The following is a 17029-nucleotide window of genomic DNA, read 5'->3' on the forward strand; positions in this document are numbered from 1 at the left end:
AGCGCCCCTCGAGCGTTGTCTGCCACGCCGCGACCTGACAGCGGTTGGGCCGTGTTCCCCTCAAGGCTACCCTGGCAGAGAACGCAGCCTGCAAAGCCGCATCCGCCGCAGCAACACAGGCCATCGGTTTGAATAAAGGCAGCTCTGCTTGATCCTCCGCGTCGTCTGCGGGTGAATAATTCATAGAGATCGGAAACGGAGACGCCTTACAGAGCTGCCATCTCTCACGGCCACCCTCAGACAAGTGCTGCTCCCTCTGCATAGAGATCCCTCTCCTATAAGGCCAGGTTCCTTATAGACTCCCTCTTTCTAACACCAAACCTTCACACAGATCCCCGGTCTGCTACAGCCTCCCATTGCGGCCTTGGGCAATCTCTCGGAGCTTCAGCTCCCCATCTGTAAAATGGGGGCGACAACTCTTCTTGTCTCTTTAGCCTGTAAATTCTTCAGTCTCTCACTATGTGTATTTACGGCACCTAACATAATGGGGCCCTGATCTCGGCTGGGACCTCTAGATGCTACCGTAATATGCATAATAGCAATAGCAACTGCAGCCTCGGGCCCTGGGGTGCAGCTCTGGGAGAAGAGACATGCACCAATGAGGGCAGGATATAGAAAAGAGAAATAAAGGCAGGAAATATGGTGAGGTTCAACTTGGAAAATGTGGGGCGATAAACGGAAGCAGTAGTGCCCAAAGGCCCCGGTCGGGATCAGGGTCCCATTGTGCCGGGCGCTGTACAAACACAGAAAGGAGACAAAGAAGGAGGGAGAAGCCTGTAAGCAGAGAGGCTGAAGGAGACATAGGGGTGATAGTGGACAGTGTATTAGACATGATCTTGTAATGAAACATGGCAACAGGGACTCCAGAGCTCTTGTGGGCTGCATATGCAGAGGTGTCATACCAGGGGACAGAAGGTATCAAAGTAGCTCCTTGGTATATGTCTCTGATGAGGCTGCCCCTGTAATGTTGTGTTCAGTTACCAAGTTGCAGTCCAGCCAAGATGAAAGTGAGTGTAGAGAAGAGCAACCAACGAGTGGGTGGTGGTGGGGAATCGTGATGAGCAGAGATTAAGGGCCAAGTCCTCAGCTGACGTAAATCAGTGTAGTAGCTCTGTTAAAGTCAGTGGAGTTTTGTTGATTCACACCAGCCAAGGATCTGTCCCTATGAAGCTAAATGGGCCAAATTCATCCCTGGTGCAGCTCTAATGGCTTATACCAGGCATGGATTTGACTCAATATGTACAGCTTGGCTAATGGGGAAACATAACCATCTGTAGGAAACGGGTCAACGGTGGGGAGGGGAGAAGTTTAGGATTAAAGGGAGAGTCACTAGGAGTCGCAGGATGGAATGAAGAGAAGGGAAAAATTAGGCTAGATCTTAGAAGAGAAAGACTAGGAACATCTATGAGAATGTGGCCTGGTCTTCCGAGGGGGTGGGGTGGGGGGACTCCATTGCTAGGGACACACAGATAAGTGGGTCAGAGAACTGGGTATGGGTTTGTTCTGTGTTTGTACAGGACCTCGTGCCATGGGATCATGGACCATGATTGGGGCTCCTAGGTGCTACCCCAGAACAAATAATTATAATAACCATCTAGTCATTTCCTCCCATCTCTGACTTATATGAGCTGTCTGCTCGTCTGGGTCCTGGTGCCAGTTCCCTCCCCTACCAGTCTCCTCTGATAACCCCTGCTGTAGGAAAGCCGGGTCTATGCCCACTGAAGGCAATGAAGACTCAGATCAGATACCTCAGCTAAGGCTGCTTGTGACTAATTTATATGGGATACTGTTGCAGTATCTGTCCGTGTATCTCTGACGATATGCCTACATGGCACACTTCTTTCAGCAGCATGTAGACAGGTAGCCCCCCAGCCTGGGTATAAATAGCAGTGTTGGTGGTGAGGCTTAGGTGAGTAAAGACATGCCTGAAGCCGGTGGGTATGTACCCAGGTATATACCCTACATGGCTTGCTACTCCCCCGAGCCGAGCCTCCCCAGCCTTGTAGGGTCCTGCTGCCTCCCCGCTACTGGATCCTTTCCCCACTGCCTCTCCCCACCAGAGCCTTTCACTGACACGTGTCGCTACACACCGCAGTGTGGACACAGCCTGCTTTTTCCTGCAGCGTGTAGCTATACATGCCCTGCAGTGTCGGCGTAGCTTGTCTGTCTCCTGGTTCCTTCCCATCTCTCCTGGTACATTTCCCTTCTCCCTCTCTGTGTTTCCTCACTCTTTTGTTTCTTCACTCCTTTCTGCTGGCAAAGGGGCTAATGTTGAGTGTAACAGGCAGGGATGTAGTCACACGATTCCCCTGGCCTCCCTCACTTCCTCCTCTTCCTCTCCTGCACTGCTTCTTCTCTCTCTCCCTCCCTCCTTCCTCCTTCTCACTTGCAGATGAATCACATTGGCATAAAGATTGCACCCAGCAGCCAGCACACAGCAAATTGGTGCTGACTGGGGCATCGTTCCGCAGGGGAGAAACTCGTGCACCTAATGTGCAGACACTAAGGAGGATAACACATCAAATTAATAGCTCCTCCTGCTTTCCTTCCCGCAGAAAATAACGCAGAGGAGAACAGAGGGAGCAGGGAGAGAGTGAACCATGAATGTACTCAGCCTTCGGGGGGGCCTGGCCAGAGATCCATTGTGGGACAAAGTTTATGGCAGCTCAGGTCAGCTCAGGCCTTAGTCAGCCTGTGCCACAGAAGCAAAAAGGATGGTAGCAGGACCCAGTGGTTAGTGCACTAGCCGGGGGGCTAAGACTTCCTTGCTCTGGCACAGATTCCCTGTGTGACCTTGGGCAGGGCTACATAGGGAAGTAGGTGCCTAAAGATGCAGACTGGTGTCTCGTGGGGTTTTCAAAGCGCCTATGCAGGTTAGGCATCTAACTTCCGCTGATTTCAAAGCCCTATTGAAATTCCTGCTTGGGCCCGACCTGCATCTTTAGGTGCCTAAATATCTTTAGAACTCTGGCTCTTAGTTTCTCTGGGCCTGAGTTCCCCACCTGTAAAATGGGGGAAGAATTCTGCTGTGTCTGTCTAGGCTGTAAGCTCGTAGGAGCAGGGGCTGTCTCTTCCCAGGTGTTTGTACAGCACCTAGCACGATGGGGCCTGGGCTCAGTTGAGGCCTCTAGGTGCTACTGTAAAATAAATATGATGTACCAGATAACAGCCCCCATAGTTCATGTCTGCTTGGAAGCAGGAGGGCTGTTGCTCAGCTGCCTGTGGTGTTTCTGTAATGACCTGGTGCTGGGGAAAGAAGCTGCGTTGGCAGCTCTAGTGCCCGACACTCTCCCTCTGCACAGCAGGTGCAGCTTGGGCAGTGGTAGGATAAACTTCACCTACAACGTGCTTCCCCCTGCACTGGGGAGACCACGGCTAGGTACAACAGGAGTTCAGGCGCTGTCTGTGGCTTCTCTGCTGCGCAGGGGCCAGATTCTCCAGTGCCCTGTGCTGGCAGCATCAGTGCAAAGGGAGTGGTACCGCATCAGACTGGCAGCACTGAATCACCCCTTTGCACTGGTGTAAATGATTGCACCTGGGGCAGAGTGATGGAAGGTCAGGCCCCGGGGGTGCAATCGATGCCAACTGTGCTAGGGTTTGGGGGGGGGGGCACGTGCGCCAGTTGACTCAGAAATAGACTGACACCCAACAAGCAGAGCTGCATGAATGGGGCATTGCTCAGGACTTCCTCCAGTATCTCAATGGCACCTCAGCTGGCATGGCTGGGGCTGCCACAGCCTCCCAGGGAGTGGGACCACTGATTTGGGCAGAGGGCAAGAGGGAATGGGGAGAGAGAAAGCAGGCTGCAGAGAAGCAGCAGCAGTGGCAGGTTCTCACCATTCGACTCACCACTGAATGCACAAGGAAGCAAGCTGCTCTCTGTAACCAGGGCTGAGGACTCCTGGTGGAGGAGGGATGGAGAAGCCTGAGACTGCACAGACACACGGCCGGAGTTGCCTTTCCTTCTCACCTCGGAAGAGGGACAGTCGCTGTAACTCAGGGAGAGCCCAGACTCAGGGCTAGAGAGAAAAGCAAAATGCTGTTATGACAGCTCGGCACTGAAATGCATTTCAAAGGAAAACAAGGCTGGTTTATAGCATACATGTGTGTGCGTGCGTTCACAGACCGGGGAATAGATGGCCACGTTAACGGCAATAGAATTCAGAGACAAAAATCCCGGACCCACCGTGCTACACAAGACGAGAGAGAGAGGCACAGCCAGGAGCTAGTTATTACATCAGGCCTCTCTGTGCCTGATTCTCAGAGCCTTTTGCCTGGTCTGGGGCCTGGTCTACACTACGGGTTTAATTCGGATTTAGCAGCGTTAATTCGAATTAACCCTTCACCCGTCCACACAATAGAGCCATTTAGTTCGAATTAAAGGGCGCTTTAAATCGATTTCTGTACTCCACCTCGACGAGCGGAGTAGCGCCAAAATCGATTTTGTTAATTCGAATTAGGGTTAGTGTGGCCACACACCACTGAATTAATGTGGTTAAAATTAATGGGGTAGTGTGGCCGCACACCACCGAATTAATGTGGTTAAAAACCGAATTAATGTGCTTAGTGTGGCCGCGCACAATCGAATTTATACAACCTGTTTCCCAAATTCGAATTATCTAAATTCGGATTAATCCCGTAGTGTAGACATACCCCAAGTCTCCTTGCAGAGATCAATTGCTAACAAAGCCAATCCACCCAGAGGGTTTCTAAAATGACACCCTCCCCTGCCTGCTGTTTGCTGGCTCAGCAACATGGCATGGGGCAGTCAGAGGGAGCTAACCGGTTCATTGATCGCCAGCTCCTGTAGATAATGCTTGGCCACAAACATGGCATTTCTTCCCACGCTGCCTCCTTGCTGGGCAGGGCTGGAATAGCAAAGGGGGGGGGGGCTGCAGGTCAGGCTTGAGGTGCATTGGCAGAACTGTGGGGAGCCCAAGGATATCCCTCCAGTACAAAGGTTTGATGGGCAGAAGCTTTTCTGACAGCTATCTTGGTCACATGGCACTGCTCTTGGTACCTGTTCTGGGGCTGCTCCAAGCCATGTTTCAGAGCTAGGCATCCCAGGGAAGGCTAAATCTCCAGTCTCCCCATGGCAGCACTGGCCAGTTTGCATTCAGCATCCGCAGCATCGGCTTGGTCCTCGTGGGTTCTGAGGCACTGTGGATACCTGGCAGCTAAAGGAAGTGCACCACGGGCAGTCGTTAAAATGCAGGCTGCAGATTAACACAGAGACCCTGGGCCTGCCAATGAGTCAGTGCAGTCCTCTCTGGCAACTTGCATTGTGTGCTGTAGTGAGGCGTGACTGGCAGCTGCTAAGGAGAGGCCCTGGACTGGACTGGTGAGGGGCACAATTGCCAACTTTCACACGGTAAATAAGCACAATAAGCCAAAAATGACTTTCACAATAAGACAAAAATCAAGCTAATCCCATTTCAAAACAAGGCCAAAATAAACCAGTCCCTAAGAACCCCAACACTCTATGTGACTAGATCCCCCCGGCGTGCAGTCTGGGATCGTGGTGGGCCCGCTGTGCACCCCTGACTCTCTCCCCACTTCCTTCTTGCTGAGAGCCAATAAAAAAAAAAAAAAGAAGCAACAAGCTACAAGCCAAAACCTAGCCAACAAACAACTCACAAGCCAATTAAGCCCAAAACAAGCCCAATTTCTGCATTTTTTTCACGGGTTGGTTACAGTGTATATCTGTGTGTCGTGTGTGCTTTGTGTATATGCAGTGTGCTTTGTGTTACATTGTGTATGTGCATACATACATACGTCCCTCGGACTGCATGTGAGGGACAGAGTCATGCATTTATTTATAGCCAGCCCTAAAACACGGGGCAGGATTGGTGGGTTCCTTGGTTATATCACTAAATCCCTTCTAGGCTCTGTTAGTTCCACTGCACTGAGCCCTAGAACTCCGCCTCTTAACGATGAGCTTAGGCACTCGCTCCAGTAACCCTTTCAGCACAGAGGGCTGCGGCTAGCGATGGTCCCCGCTGCTGCACCTTCTAGTGGAAAAGCCCCCTCGGCTCCTGTTCCCAAGCTGCCGTGTCTCTCACGGGACAACCAGGCTATAGCACTGAATCATATTCAGCCTTGGTACAGAGCGAGTCCTTACCAGCCCCTCGGCTTGTTACCTCCCCTCCCAGCTGTTGGGACCCTGCACAGCGAGATAGGCCCTGGTCACCGCTCGGCTGGATTGCTGTAGTGCCCATGTGAGGTTGCACCTTGCAAACACTCGGGTCTCCCCTAACGCCCAGTGCAGCAGCCTGTGCATTAAGGCGCCAGAAGCCACAGTAGCTGCCTGTTCCCTTCCAGCTGCTCGTTTACACTCATAAATCCCTAAAAGGTGTGGCTCATGGGTTCCTCAGGGTATTCTCTGCCGGGCATTCAGGGCAATGCCCCAATGGTTCAATTGCAAGGGGCCAGAGGAGAGGGCATATTTGGGGAGGGCTCCTTGGCTGGAGAATTTACTTTAGGCTTCGGTTTGCCAGAATCTGAGTTTGCGGGACTGCCGGTCAAGTTACAAGGCCTGTTGGTTCCCCCTGGCTTTCCTGAAGGAGGGATGAGTAGCTGGAAGTGGGGAGGATGGGGAAGAGCCAGGAGTCGTTGGAATTTGTTACTGGATTCGCACACATGGTCTGAAATGTTGCTTTAATTTTTTTTTTTACACTGTTCGTCCATGTGGCTAGAGGACTGGATGGACGCACATAAAATAGCACAGAATGTAGCCCTTTTCCATCCATCGATCTCAAAGTGCTGCACAATGGAGAATCCAGATCACAATCCTCGTTTTACAGACAGGGAACAACACAAAGCACAGAGAGGGGAAGCGATTTGCCCAAGGTCAGCCGGTGAGAAGTGATGAAACTAGAACGCAGTTCACCCCACTAGCACCGAGAGTCCCCTGCTCTTCTCACTAGATCACACTCCCTCCTAGAGACCTGGGAGAGGAACCCTGGAATCTTGAGTAACAACCCTATTCTGTTTCCGGCTCAGCCTTTGCCAGAGTCAAGCTAAGGGCCAGAGACATTCATCTGATGAATTCTGTTGCATATCCTGTTACCTGTGGTGGGGTTTCCAGCCTTCGCAGAGAGCTTCCCATGCCAAAGTGCTGCAGACAATCCAGGAGCAAGATCACTCGCTGTTAATAATTAACTCCGCTGAGACACTTTGCCTGCCCCTGAAGCTGGCTTCGGGAGGTGAGGGGTTACAGTCACCTGGAGGAGATAATCCATCAGCTAATTGGGAAGGTCAGCATACTAAGAACAAACTAACAAGAGTTGATGCTGCATCCACAAACAGCAGGGCTTTCGGGTCAGTGCTGCCAGGCGGAAGCTTTGGTGAGACAAGACCATGAGCTCCCTGACTAGTTTGGAGAGAGTGCAGGCAAAACAACTGCCTGCTGTCAAGCAGCAGAATTTGGGTCCAGATCTGTCCCTTCAGTACCCAGAGTTCTGGGGCTTTGCTTTGGCCCTTTAGAAAACTGGGATCTGGGTCCAGATTTCAAACTGCAGGTGTCTCAGACCCAGGGGTTGGAGTCAGCCGCAGCTCCAATGCTTTAGTTATAGCTGATGAGGTTTTCAGGGGATTTGATGAAAAAGTTTTTAGGAAACAGTTTGCCTGAGAAGCAAAAGATCCTGGAATCTTCTCTAAGGTTGCATCTCTGGCCAGGGAGAGCCCTGAAGGCACTGCATGCCTCACCTTCTTTTTCCCCTCTAGTTCAGACCTGTAAAGGCTAGTTGTCCTCTGTGCTGTATAAACTGTATCAACGCTATTTTAGAGGGAGCTCACTGCCACGCCTCTCCCAGTTTCTCCCAGCAGGAGGCACCATAGAGAACAGGTACAAGAGAGCTGACCATGGGCAAGTTCACAGCCTCTGCAGTTCCACCTTCCATTTGGAAGCACCTGGTGAAGATGAGTGTTCTGCTGGGCACCAGCTGGGCATTCCCTGGCCAGGGCTGCCTCTCTGCCTTGTTCTGATGCCAGCTCTTCCCTCCTTTAGCAAAGCAGCAAAGGGTTAAGTGGCTTGGCCAGCTCACGTGATTCTCCGGGGATGTCGTTTTTCAGAAGATCAGAAGGGATTAGGTTGAAATATCAGGACGAGAATTTCCTGTTGCTCGGCTCCCCCTGTCCCTCATCCTCCCCAACAACAACCGCAATCCAGCCTCCTATCCTCCTCCAGCCTCCCCTCATGTGCCACTCAGTCCAGCAGGGATGTGCAGCAGGGCATGAACAAATCTGGGTAAGGGGATGATTCTTCTGCTAAGCAGTCCATGGGTTATTTCCTCCTCGTTGCCCAGAGCTTTGCGTGGGCTATTCATAGATCATTCAGGATCTGCAACGGGGATGTCTTTCCAGATAGCAAACCCTTGGAATGGAGCAGGGCTCCTCTTGAGAGTACAGATTTAAGTACGGTGCAGAGGGTGGCATGGAGTAGTTATAATGGATGGAGGGGATGCACATAACCTAGTGCTGCTGGTATCTGAATGTACTGGAGGACAGAGGGAGCCGTTAGGTGGTGGGCATTATCCCGCCCCTGCTGAGATATGAAGAAGACTCCAGCCACTTCTGAAATCTCTCTTGCTGGGTTTTATTCTCCCTCTGTTTAAATGCAGCCAGGATCTGAATGCAGAAGGGAAGGGTGGCGTAGCTGGGACCAGGGGAGGTCAGGAGGGCGCCTCATCCCATCCCATCCCTCTGCAGTGGTTTCTAGTACAGACACCTCCCATTTTAGAATATATTGACTTTAATAACATTGCTCAACCGCTCGTGTGACCGGAGACTGTGACAGCAGCAGCGAGACACCAAGCTGCCCAGCTCTTGCTCTCTGCATGTGATAGACTTACACGCAGGGCTGCAAGGGGGCTGAGCTGGCCCTGAACTCGTCCCAAGGTCAGGGCAGGGTCTTGCTTCTGGACTAGTGTCAGAGAGGCCAAAGAATGGGTGGACATATAGATTCCTCTCCCATGCCAGGAGAGGAGCCCTTTAATACAGGAGTGTGGTCTAAAAGGGCCTGTCTCTATGGCTGTATGATGAAGCTAGCCTAGTGCACACCCCCAGTGTACGTGGGCTGCACCAGTGTAATATGGAACTTGTACCAGTCCGACTTACTTACTTATGGTTTATCTTAGTCCAGTATGTTAAGGGTTATTTACTTCACAATATACACACTCAAGGACTATGCTAGACTCTCTGGGAGCTACTGCATTCCCATGGCTTTCAAAGACCTGGGAACTTGCAAAATAAGTGACATTGTTTCAAATGGCTGAGTCTGAAGCTAGAGATGTGGAAAGAAATGGCTTTTCTGACCTGTTCAGAGGAGAGAACTGGCTGTTGAGCCGGTCAAGCAGCTGTTTTGATCTCTGTCAGTCCACGCACACCTTGTCTTTGCTTTAATAAATGCTGAGTGGTTTTGGTGTACAAAATCCAAGTGAGCTCTTTGTGATTTCAGTACGTGGCTGCCGGGTTCAGGGCTATCCTAGGAAAAGAGGGTGTAGTAAAGATGAGTATTTTTAAGATCATGAATTCAGCATTCCAAAGCTCATTGTTGGCCCTGGCTAAATTGGGGACTTACACCCTACCTGGCAAAATTCCCTTTTCCGTTTCAACTGGCTGCAGTGCTTTTCATTCCCCTCTCCCCCACCCAAAACCCAAACTTTTCTGCAGTGTTAATGTAGTCTGTTAAGTGGCTGTTACATTCCCCCCCAGAAATGGCCACCTTTTATGTATGGAACAGCCTCCCTGACTGACCTGTAGGAGCACTATTCTCTCCTCTTTCAAATCCCTCTAGGTCTTGATACCTTGATACCTGTGAGAAACCAGCCAATTAATGATGGCTGGCAGGGTAGGCAGGATTAGCTGCCACCGCCTTTCTTCATAATTATTTCTAAAAATGACAAATGTATTCTTAAAAATTGGTCTCTATTTGATTGGGTCCTTCTCCCTCATCCTTCATATGTCACTTGGCTTCTCAGATTGTAAACTCTTTGGGGCAGGGTGTGACGTTGTGCAGTCTATATGGTTTTATAAAAATATAAGTGAATGTAAGGTAATTGGGATATGCTTCATGCAAAAGGTCTATTGTAAGGTATCATTACAAAGCTCATAATCTACTGAGTGTGATCATCCTATTTGTAGAAATGTACCACTCTTGTATCTAAAACTAGAAATATAAAACATAACTCTGAGGGCCTATTGTAATTATGTAAAGTGTGGGCCATTAATGATGGTTTGGAATCTTAATGACTCCCATTAACAAGAACCATTGTCTGCAGATGACTGTGTTTACCTGTGAGTCTTCCTGTATATGTGTGTGCTGGCAAGTGAGTAATGAAGTCTTGCAGTGACATGTGATCATGTCACCTGAACTGGAATCCATCTTTAACCTGGTGCTTTTCCAGTGAGGGGGGGTGAAAACCCAGAGGGACAAAGAGTTCCCGCCTTATGCAAAAGATATATAAAGGGGTGGAAGAGAACAGAGAGGGAGAGGAGCCATCATGGAGAAGCCCCTAGCTAACACCTAAGCTGGAACAAGAGCTGTACCAGGGGAAAGAATTGTGCCCAGGCCTGGAAGGTGTCCAGTCTGAGAAAAACTTACTGAAGCATCTCTGAGGGTGAGATTATCTGTATTTAGTTTGATTAGGCATAGATTTGCGCATTTTATTTTATTTTGCTTGTGACTTACTTTGTTTTGTCTGTTACTACTTGGAACCACTTAAATCCTACTGTCTGTATTTAATAAAATCACTTTTTATTTAGTAATTTACTCAGAGTATGTATTAATACCTGGGGGAGCAAACAGCTGTGCATATCTCTCTATCAGTGTTATAGAGGGCGAACAATTTATGAGTTTGCCCTGCATAAGCTTTATGCAGGGTAAAACGGATTTATCTGGGTTTAGACCCCATTGGGAGTTGGGCATCTGAGTGCTAAAGACAAGCACACTCCTGTGAGCTGTTTTTGGGTAAACTTGCAGTTTTGGGACAAGTAATTCAGACCCTGGGTCTGTGTTGAAGGGAACTGGAGTGTCTAATTCAGCAAGACGGGGTGCTGGAGTCCTGAGCTGGCAGGGAAAACAGAAGCAGGGGTAGTCTTGGCACATCGGGTGGCAGCTCCCAAGGGGGTTTCTGTGATCCAACCCGTCACAGTGGCGTAGTTGAGCAGGATCTGTGCACAGCGTCACACAGGGACCATCACTTTGCTTTGTGTACAGCATCTAGTACATCTAGGCAGTGTGGCCTAGTGGATATAGCATTGGACTAGGACTTGGATTCTATTCCTGGCTGTCTGGGTGACCTTAGGCAAGTCACTTTCCCACTCTGTGCCTCAGTTTGCCCATCTGTAAAATGGGGTAGTGATAGTGACCTCCTCCTCTCTCCTTTGAGATCTACTGACAAAAAGTGCCATATAGGAGCTGAGTATTATTACAACAAGCTCAGTGGGGTTTCTGTGAGTTACTGTAATCGAATTATTGCATGATGATAATTTCTCTTGTGGGCAAAATGATTCCTGTGAGGTGAGGTTTGGAAAAGCGGAGTTGGGCTTTTCCCTCTAAACTTGTTTTTTATGGAAAAATTGACTTTTAATCCAATTTGTTGTGTGTGTGGAAAAGTTGAGTTTCACTAGAAATTTTCAGGAAAAAAACCTGAACATTTTTACCCAAGACCAAATATTTTACAGGGTTGGTTTATTTATATATTGTTTAAAAGGCAGAGATCAGTTTTCTGTTGTTTTTTTTAACTGGAAAATTTTCAGCGGGGGCGCCCTCTAACGGGCTTTGGCAAAGTCTGGCAGCAGCTGGCAGGGCTGGGCTCTGAATGATGCATTCTCCCCTGCTGACCCTTGTCATTCCTCCGACCAGTGCATGAGGTCTGGTGCTTCCCGGAGAGCGGCTGAGCGTGTGCATTAAATCCTGAGGAACGGGAACCATGTCGGGCTCCTATGATGAGTCTGCGGCGGCTGCGGAGGAAATAACCGACAGCTTCTGGGAGGTGAGTTCCCCCCGAGACCCCCTGAGAGACATTGAGCAAGCAGGGAGGAGCAACAGATTGTACCTGATGCCTCCCCTGGTGCCTGGGTGGGCTCTGCTGGTGGAATAGCCAGGTGCTCCCACAGCCCTGGAGGGTGGCATCTCTGCTCGCTAGGGTTTGCTCTGCACTCTTTTCTGAGCAAACTCTCGCCACTAGAGGGCGCCATCGGCCTCCTCAAGCAGCCACGTTCGCAAACCGAGGTGGCAAAACTATACAAATGGGAAGCTCCCCCTGCTGGCTGGGCCCAGCAGAGACCCTCATCCGCAACACCTGACCATCCCTGCAAGAGGCTGAACTCCCCATGATCGTCAGAGCCAGGGACAACCCCGGCGGCTTGACATCTCGCTGGAACCCAGTCTCCTGCCCAAGGCGGCGCGAGCTGTCGCGGAGCATCGAATGCCGGCTGCGTTCAAATTGCAGATGCAGTCGCTGCGCTCTCAGGGCCTGAACAGCAGAAGCACTGTGTGTTCCCAGCTCAGCCGTCGTCAGTGCTCAGCCGTTCAGTCGGGGCTCGGCACGCGCTGTAGGGTGCCTAGAGAACTCCGTGACCTTGCACGGGGGAATGAGTTGTGGAGAGAATGTGGTGTTCTTTCTGTCTTTTGAATGTGACTCTCTGAAATGTAGCCTTGCAGCGCACGGGCCTCTCCTCTCAGGAGAGCAGCGTTTCAGACCTGTCGCAAGTTACACGTGAAAAGAAATCACCTGGTTTTGTCCTAGTCCCATCCAGCCACAGCGTGAGACAACAGCAGAATTAAAATAGACCCGCTTCAGCCTCCAACCTCTCACCCGCCCTCCCCTCCTCTCCTGAGCCAGTCTAGCACTACTCACTCCAGAAATGGCTGATTTCACCCCCAATCCTCTCCTCCCCCCCGTTCGATTTGGCCTGGTGCCGGCGCTCACCATTCCCTCCTGTCTCCAGAGTGGGCATGGCTTGGCCAGAGCCATTGTTCCCAGCCAGCTGTCCATCTCTCCGGTAGGTGGGGAACTACAAACGGACAGTGAAACGGATCGACGACGGGCACCGGCTCTGCAATGACCTCATGAACTGTGTCCACGAGCGGGCCAAGATCGAGAAGGCCTACGCCCAGCAGCTGACTGACTGGTCCAAGAGGTGGAGGCAGCTGATCGAGAAAGGTATCACGACCCTGCCTCTGTCCACAGCCCTTCACGGTGTGAGGGCACTGCAGCATTCACCCCACCAGGGAGAAACCCCAGAATGGGCCCTTGGTGACGGAGCTCGTACATTTCCCCCTGAGAATTCTTTAAATCTATATTTTGATGTCCTCTAATAACTAGATCGAGTTGGCTGGTAGTGCATGCCCCACTGCCCTCTTCTGGATGGAATCAGAACTGCTCGATTGTGTGGCATAGGTCCTGCACTGCTAATGGAGATTCTCCTCTTGCTCGTGTGGCAGGGGCCTGTTTTTTTGGAGCTGGAGGATCTCAATTCTCTCCCCACCCCCTGTTGCTGTGAAGTCCCATCAGGTAACAACTGTTGGCTTCCTGCCTGGCCCTGAATTATCCAATTCAGCAGGCTGTCCAAATTCAAAGAATTGACTTGTTTGGTTTTAACCCCACCAGTCTCCCAGTCAGCAGTCAGAAATATGCCAGACAGGGGCATTTCAGCCCTCTCAAGGGGCAGCAGCATGGCATATGGGTTAGAACCAGGGACAAGGAAACAGGACTCCTGGGTTCCATTCCTGACTTGACCCCTGACTTGCTGCGCTTCCTTGAACAAGTCACCCCCCTCCACACGCTCTGTGCCTCAGTTTCCCCAGCCACGAAATGGGCACTTTGCGGGTCTCACGGACAGGAGCCACTAGAGAAGGGCCGGGCATTGCCATGACGTCGATTGCTTACCTCAGCCCCGTCCCGCAGGCCCGCAGTACGGCAGCTTGGAGAGGGCGTGGGGAGCCATGATGACAGAGGCGGACAAGGTGAGCGAGCTGCATCAGGATGTGAAGAACAGCCTGCTGAACGAGGACTTTGAGAAGGTGAAGAACTGGCAGAAGGACGCCTACCACAAGCAGATCATGGGAGGCTTCAAGGAGGCCAAGGAGGCAGACGACGGCTTCCGGAAAGCGCAGAAACCCTGGGCCAAGAAAATGAAGGAGGTAGGAGACAGGGCAGGGTGGAGCGGGCCTGCTGACCGAGAGGTGAACCACTGAGAGCCTCACGAGATCAGGGAGGAAAGAGCCCACCTACTGTACCCACAGTGCACTGGGATGGGGGCCAGGTGCCCAAGCCACTCACACAGGCACCAGAACATGTGGTGGGGTGGGGGAGAAGGTGCGGCTGTATGGCCAGAGGTATTGGTTGTACCTTGGGAGCAGTTAGGAGGAAGATGCCTGTTGTAACCACAGAGGCACCAGTCACAGCTTGCAGAGGGTGTGGGGGGCATAGTGTCCAAAGGATCCCCATCTTTGGTGAGGCACCAGGTACCTGATGTGCCATTGGGAGAACCAGTCATTCCTCAAGGAGCGGCAAACAGGTGCCTGTTTTGCCCATGGAGTTCCCCATTCAACACCTCTTGCGCTATGCCTGGGACAATAATAACGAGTACCTGCCCGTTCTTCTGCCACCGACCCCAGAGGAACTCGGTTCCGAACACACCATTGCCCTTGGGCGAAGGTGGAATGAGACAAAACCATGCCCAAGTCTCCGTTCGCAGGGACGGGGAGACACAGCACAAAGGCAGGGTGGAAGTCCAATTGCAGCGCAGAGATGTTTAGGGGAAGGGATAAGGGTTATGGGTAGAACATCTGCAAACATCTGTCCTGGGTTCCTTCCCTCCCTCACCCCACCTCCCGGCAACAGGTGGAGACGGCCAAGAAAGCATATCACCTGGCATGCAAAGAGGAGAAGCTGGCAATGACCCGGGAAGCCAACAGCAAGGCAGAGCAGTCCATCACTGCAGACCAGCAGAAGAAGCTCCAGGACAAGGTGGAAAAGTGCAAGCAAGATGTGCAAAAGGTGCGAGCTGCTGCCCTGGAGGGAAGGGGGAGGGTGGCCAGACACATGCCCAGCTCCCTACAGGTCCGTGGTGAGTCATGCTGGCAGAGCAGCCTGCGGGAAGCTTGCCCTGCTGCCAGGGCTCTGTGGATACACAGCTCCAGTCTCCAGGGCAGCCAGGACACCATGCACTGGCACTTAGAACCAGGAGATATGGGAGAACCCCACTCTGTCTCCTCCAGGAAGGGACCTTACCAGGTTACCAGAGGCTATTGGCCTTTTTCGTCCTTGAAAGAGGGGCTCTGGTGATATAGCTGCTTCTCCCATCTCCCCTTCCACAAAGGATCTCAGCCCCTGAGCCAACCCCAAACAACTGTAGTCTGGGTGCAGCAGGTCCAGCTGGTGGGGCTGCAAGTGCAGCAGAAGCAACAGTTAGGGGAGAGAAGGCCCGTTCCCCTGCTGGTATAAAGCAGCATCACTCCAATGGAGTCAGACCCTCACCCAGTGTAAATTAGTGTCTCTCCAGGGGAGTCAGGTCCCCATCTGGTATAAATCACAGCTCCATTGACTTCAGGGCTGGCTGATTTGTCCCAGCTGAAGGCCAGGTTCCCTGCCCTCACAAAAATGAAGATGGGTTCATCACAAGCTGGACATGGGGTGGGGAGAGGCTCTGTCAGGGCCCAGGCAAGGAGCTCTGGGGGCCTGGGCTTTAACCTTGGCCCCGGGTTGTGCCCGCAGACCCAAGAGAAGTATGAGAAGGTGCTGGAGGAGCTGAACAAGTGCACCCCGCAGTACATGGAGAGCATGGAGCAGGTGTTCGAGCAGTGCCAGCAGTTTGAGGAGAAGAGGCTCATCTTCCTGAAGGAGGTGCTGTTGGACATCAAGCGGCACCTGAACCTGGCTGAGAGCAGCAGGTAACCACGCCCACAGGGATGGTGGGGCAGGACGGGAGAGCGAGAGCAGCAGCATATAGGAACTACAGGGATCTCCAGTGACTTGACTGGCCGGGCTGCCATGAACCAGGCCCCAGAGGATGCTGGATGAGCCCAAGTACCCAGCAGAGGCTCCCAAAGGCCAGTCAGACCCAGTCACTCTAAGGGCAGATGGAGGGCACAGGGCTGGAAGCAGCGGCTCCAGCCGCATCTAGGGATATCCCTGGCTGAATGGCCATGCCAGGCGGATTTGTGCAGAGGCCTGGCTCCCTCCTGTGGCCAGCAGGAGGAATGCCAGTTCTGAGTTCTCTTGGGAGTCCCGCTTGCCCCGTAGTTCCAATCTGTCCTCCCATAACCGCCCCCGACCACCGCCTTCTCTGCCAGTAAGTGTCCGCAGCCCTTCCCCGGCTCATCTCGAAGGAGCTTCAGTCGTCCGTGAGCGCAGGGGGGCACCCGGGGTTCCTCACTTCTGCTTTGCTTGTGACCTCCCTCAGCTACACCAACGTCTACCGCGAGCTGGAGCAAACCATCCGCGTGGCAGACGCTCAGGAGGACCTCAGGTGGTTCCGCAGCACTAACGGCCCGGGGATGCCTATGAACTGGCCCCAGTTTGAGGTGAGGCTCCCACCCGCCCTGCTCCGGAGGTGGCTGCCGTAAATGGGGAGGGGACAGGGTGGGGTTTGCACTGGGCATGGGGAGGGGAACAAGGCAGGCAGGCGGGTGAAGAGAGCCCGGCAGGTGCACAGGGGCACGTGTTGCTTTGTGTCTCCAGGAGTGGAACCCGGACCTCACGCACACGATAACAAGGCGAGAGAAGATTAAGAAGAATGAAGGGGTGACCCTGACCAACGCCACTGCAGTGGGCGAATCAGCAGCAGTGGCCGGGGACCGCGGCAGGTGACAGCGCCCAAGCTACGAGAGGGGGCCCTCCAATTTCCAGTCCACAGGGAGGGCTGGGGAGGGCTGCAGAGACACAGTGGAGGTGGGGGGCGGTGAGCAGGAACATACATCTGTTATTCTTTGTTTAGAAGCCCTCTCGTGCAATTTCGTTTCACTGTGGGCAGTTCCCGGGGGATACGCTGTGATACGGCAGAGGGGACGCGGTCGCGT

General features: G+C 52.3%; 1 protein-coding gene across 1 annotated transcript in view; it reads left to right on the forward strand.

Annotated features, from left to right (window-relative positions):
- The window catches only part of PACSIN1 (protein kinase C and casein kinase substrate in neurons 1), a 35795-nt gene that overhangs the window by 15596 nt on the left and 3170 nt on the right, over positions 1–17029 (forward strand). The window contains exons 2-8 of the mRNA XM_024200213.3: positions 11867–11996; positions 13013–13169; positions 13914–14149; positions 14853–15008; positions 15726–15901; positions 16414–16534; positions 16692–16816. Of these exons, the coding sequence (XP_024055981.2) occupies positions 11934–11996; positions 13013–13169; positions 13914–14149; positions 14853–15008; positions 15726–15901; positions 16414–16534; positions 16692–16816 (1034 nt within the window). The 5' untranslated portion in view covers positions 11867–11933. The remainder of the gene's footprint in view (positions 1–11866; positions 11997–13012; positions 13170–13913; positions 14150–14852; positions 15009–15725; positions 15902–16413; positions 16535–16691; positions 16817–17029) is intronic.

Source organism: Terrapene carolina, unplaced genomic scaffold (genome assembly GCF_002925995.2).
Source record: "Terrapene carolina triunguis isolate 2854851 unplaced genomic scaffold, T_m_triunguis-2.0 Scaffold604, whole genome shotgun sequence".
Classification (NCBI taxonomy): domain Eukaryota; kingdom Metazoa; phylum Chordata; order Testudines; family Emydidae; genus Terrapene; species Terrapene triunguis.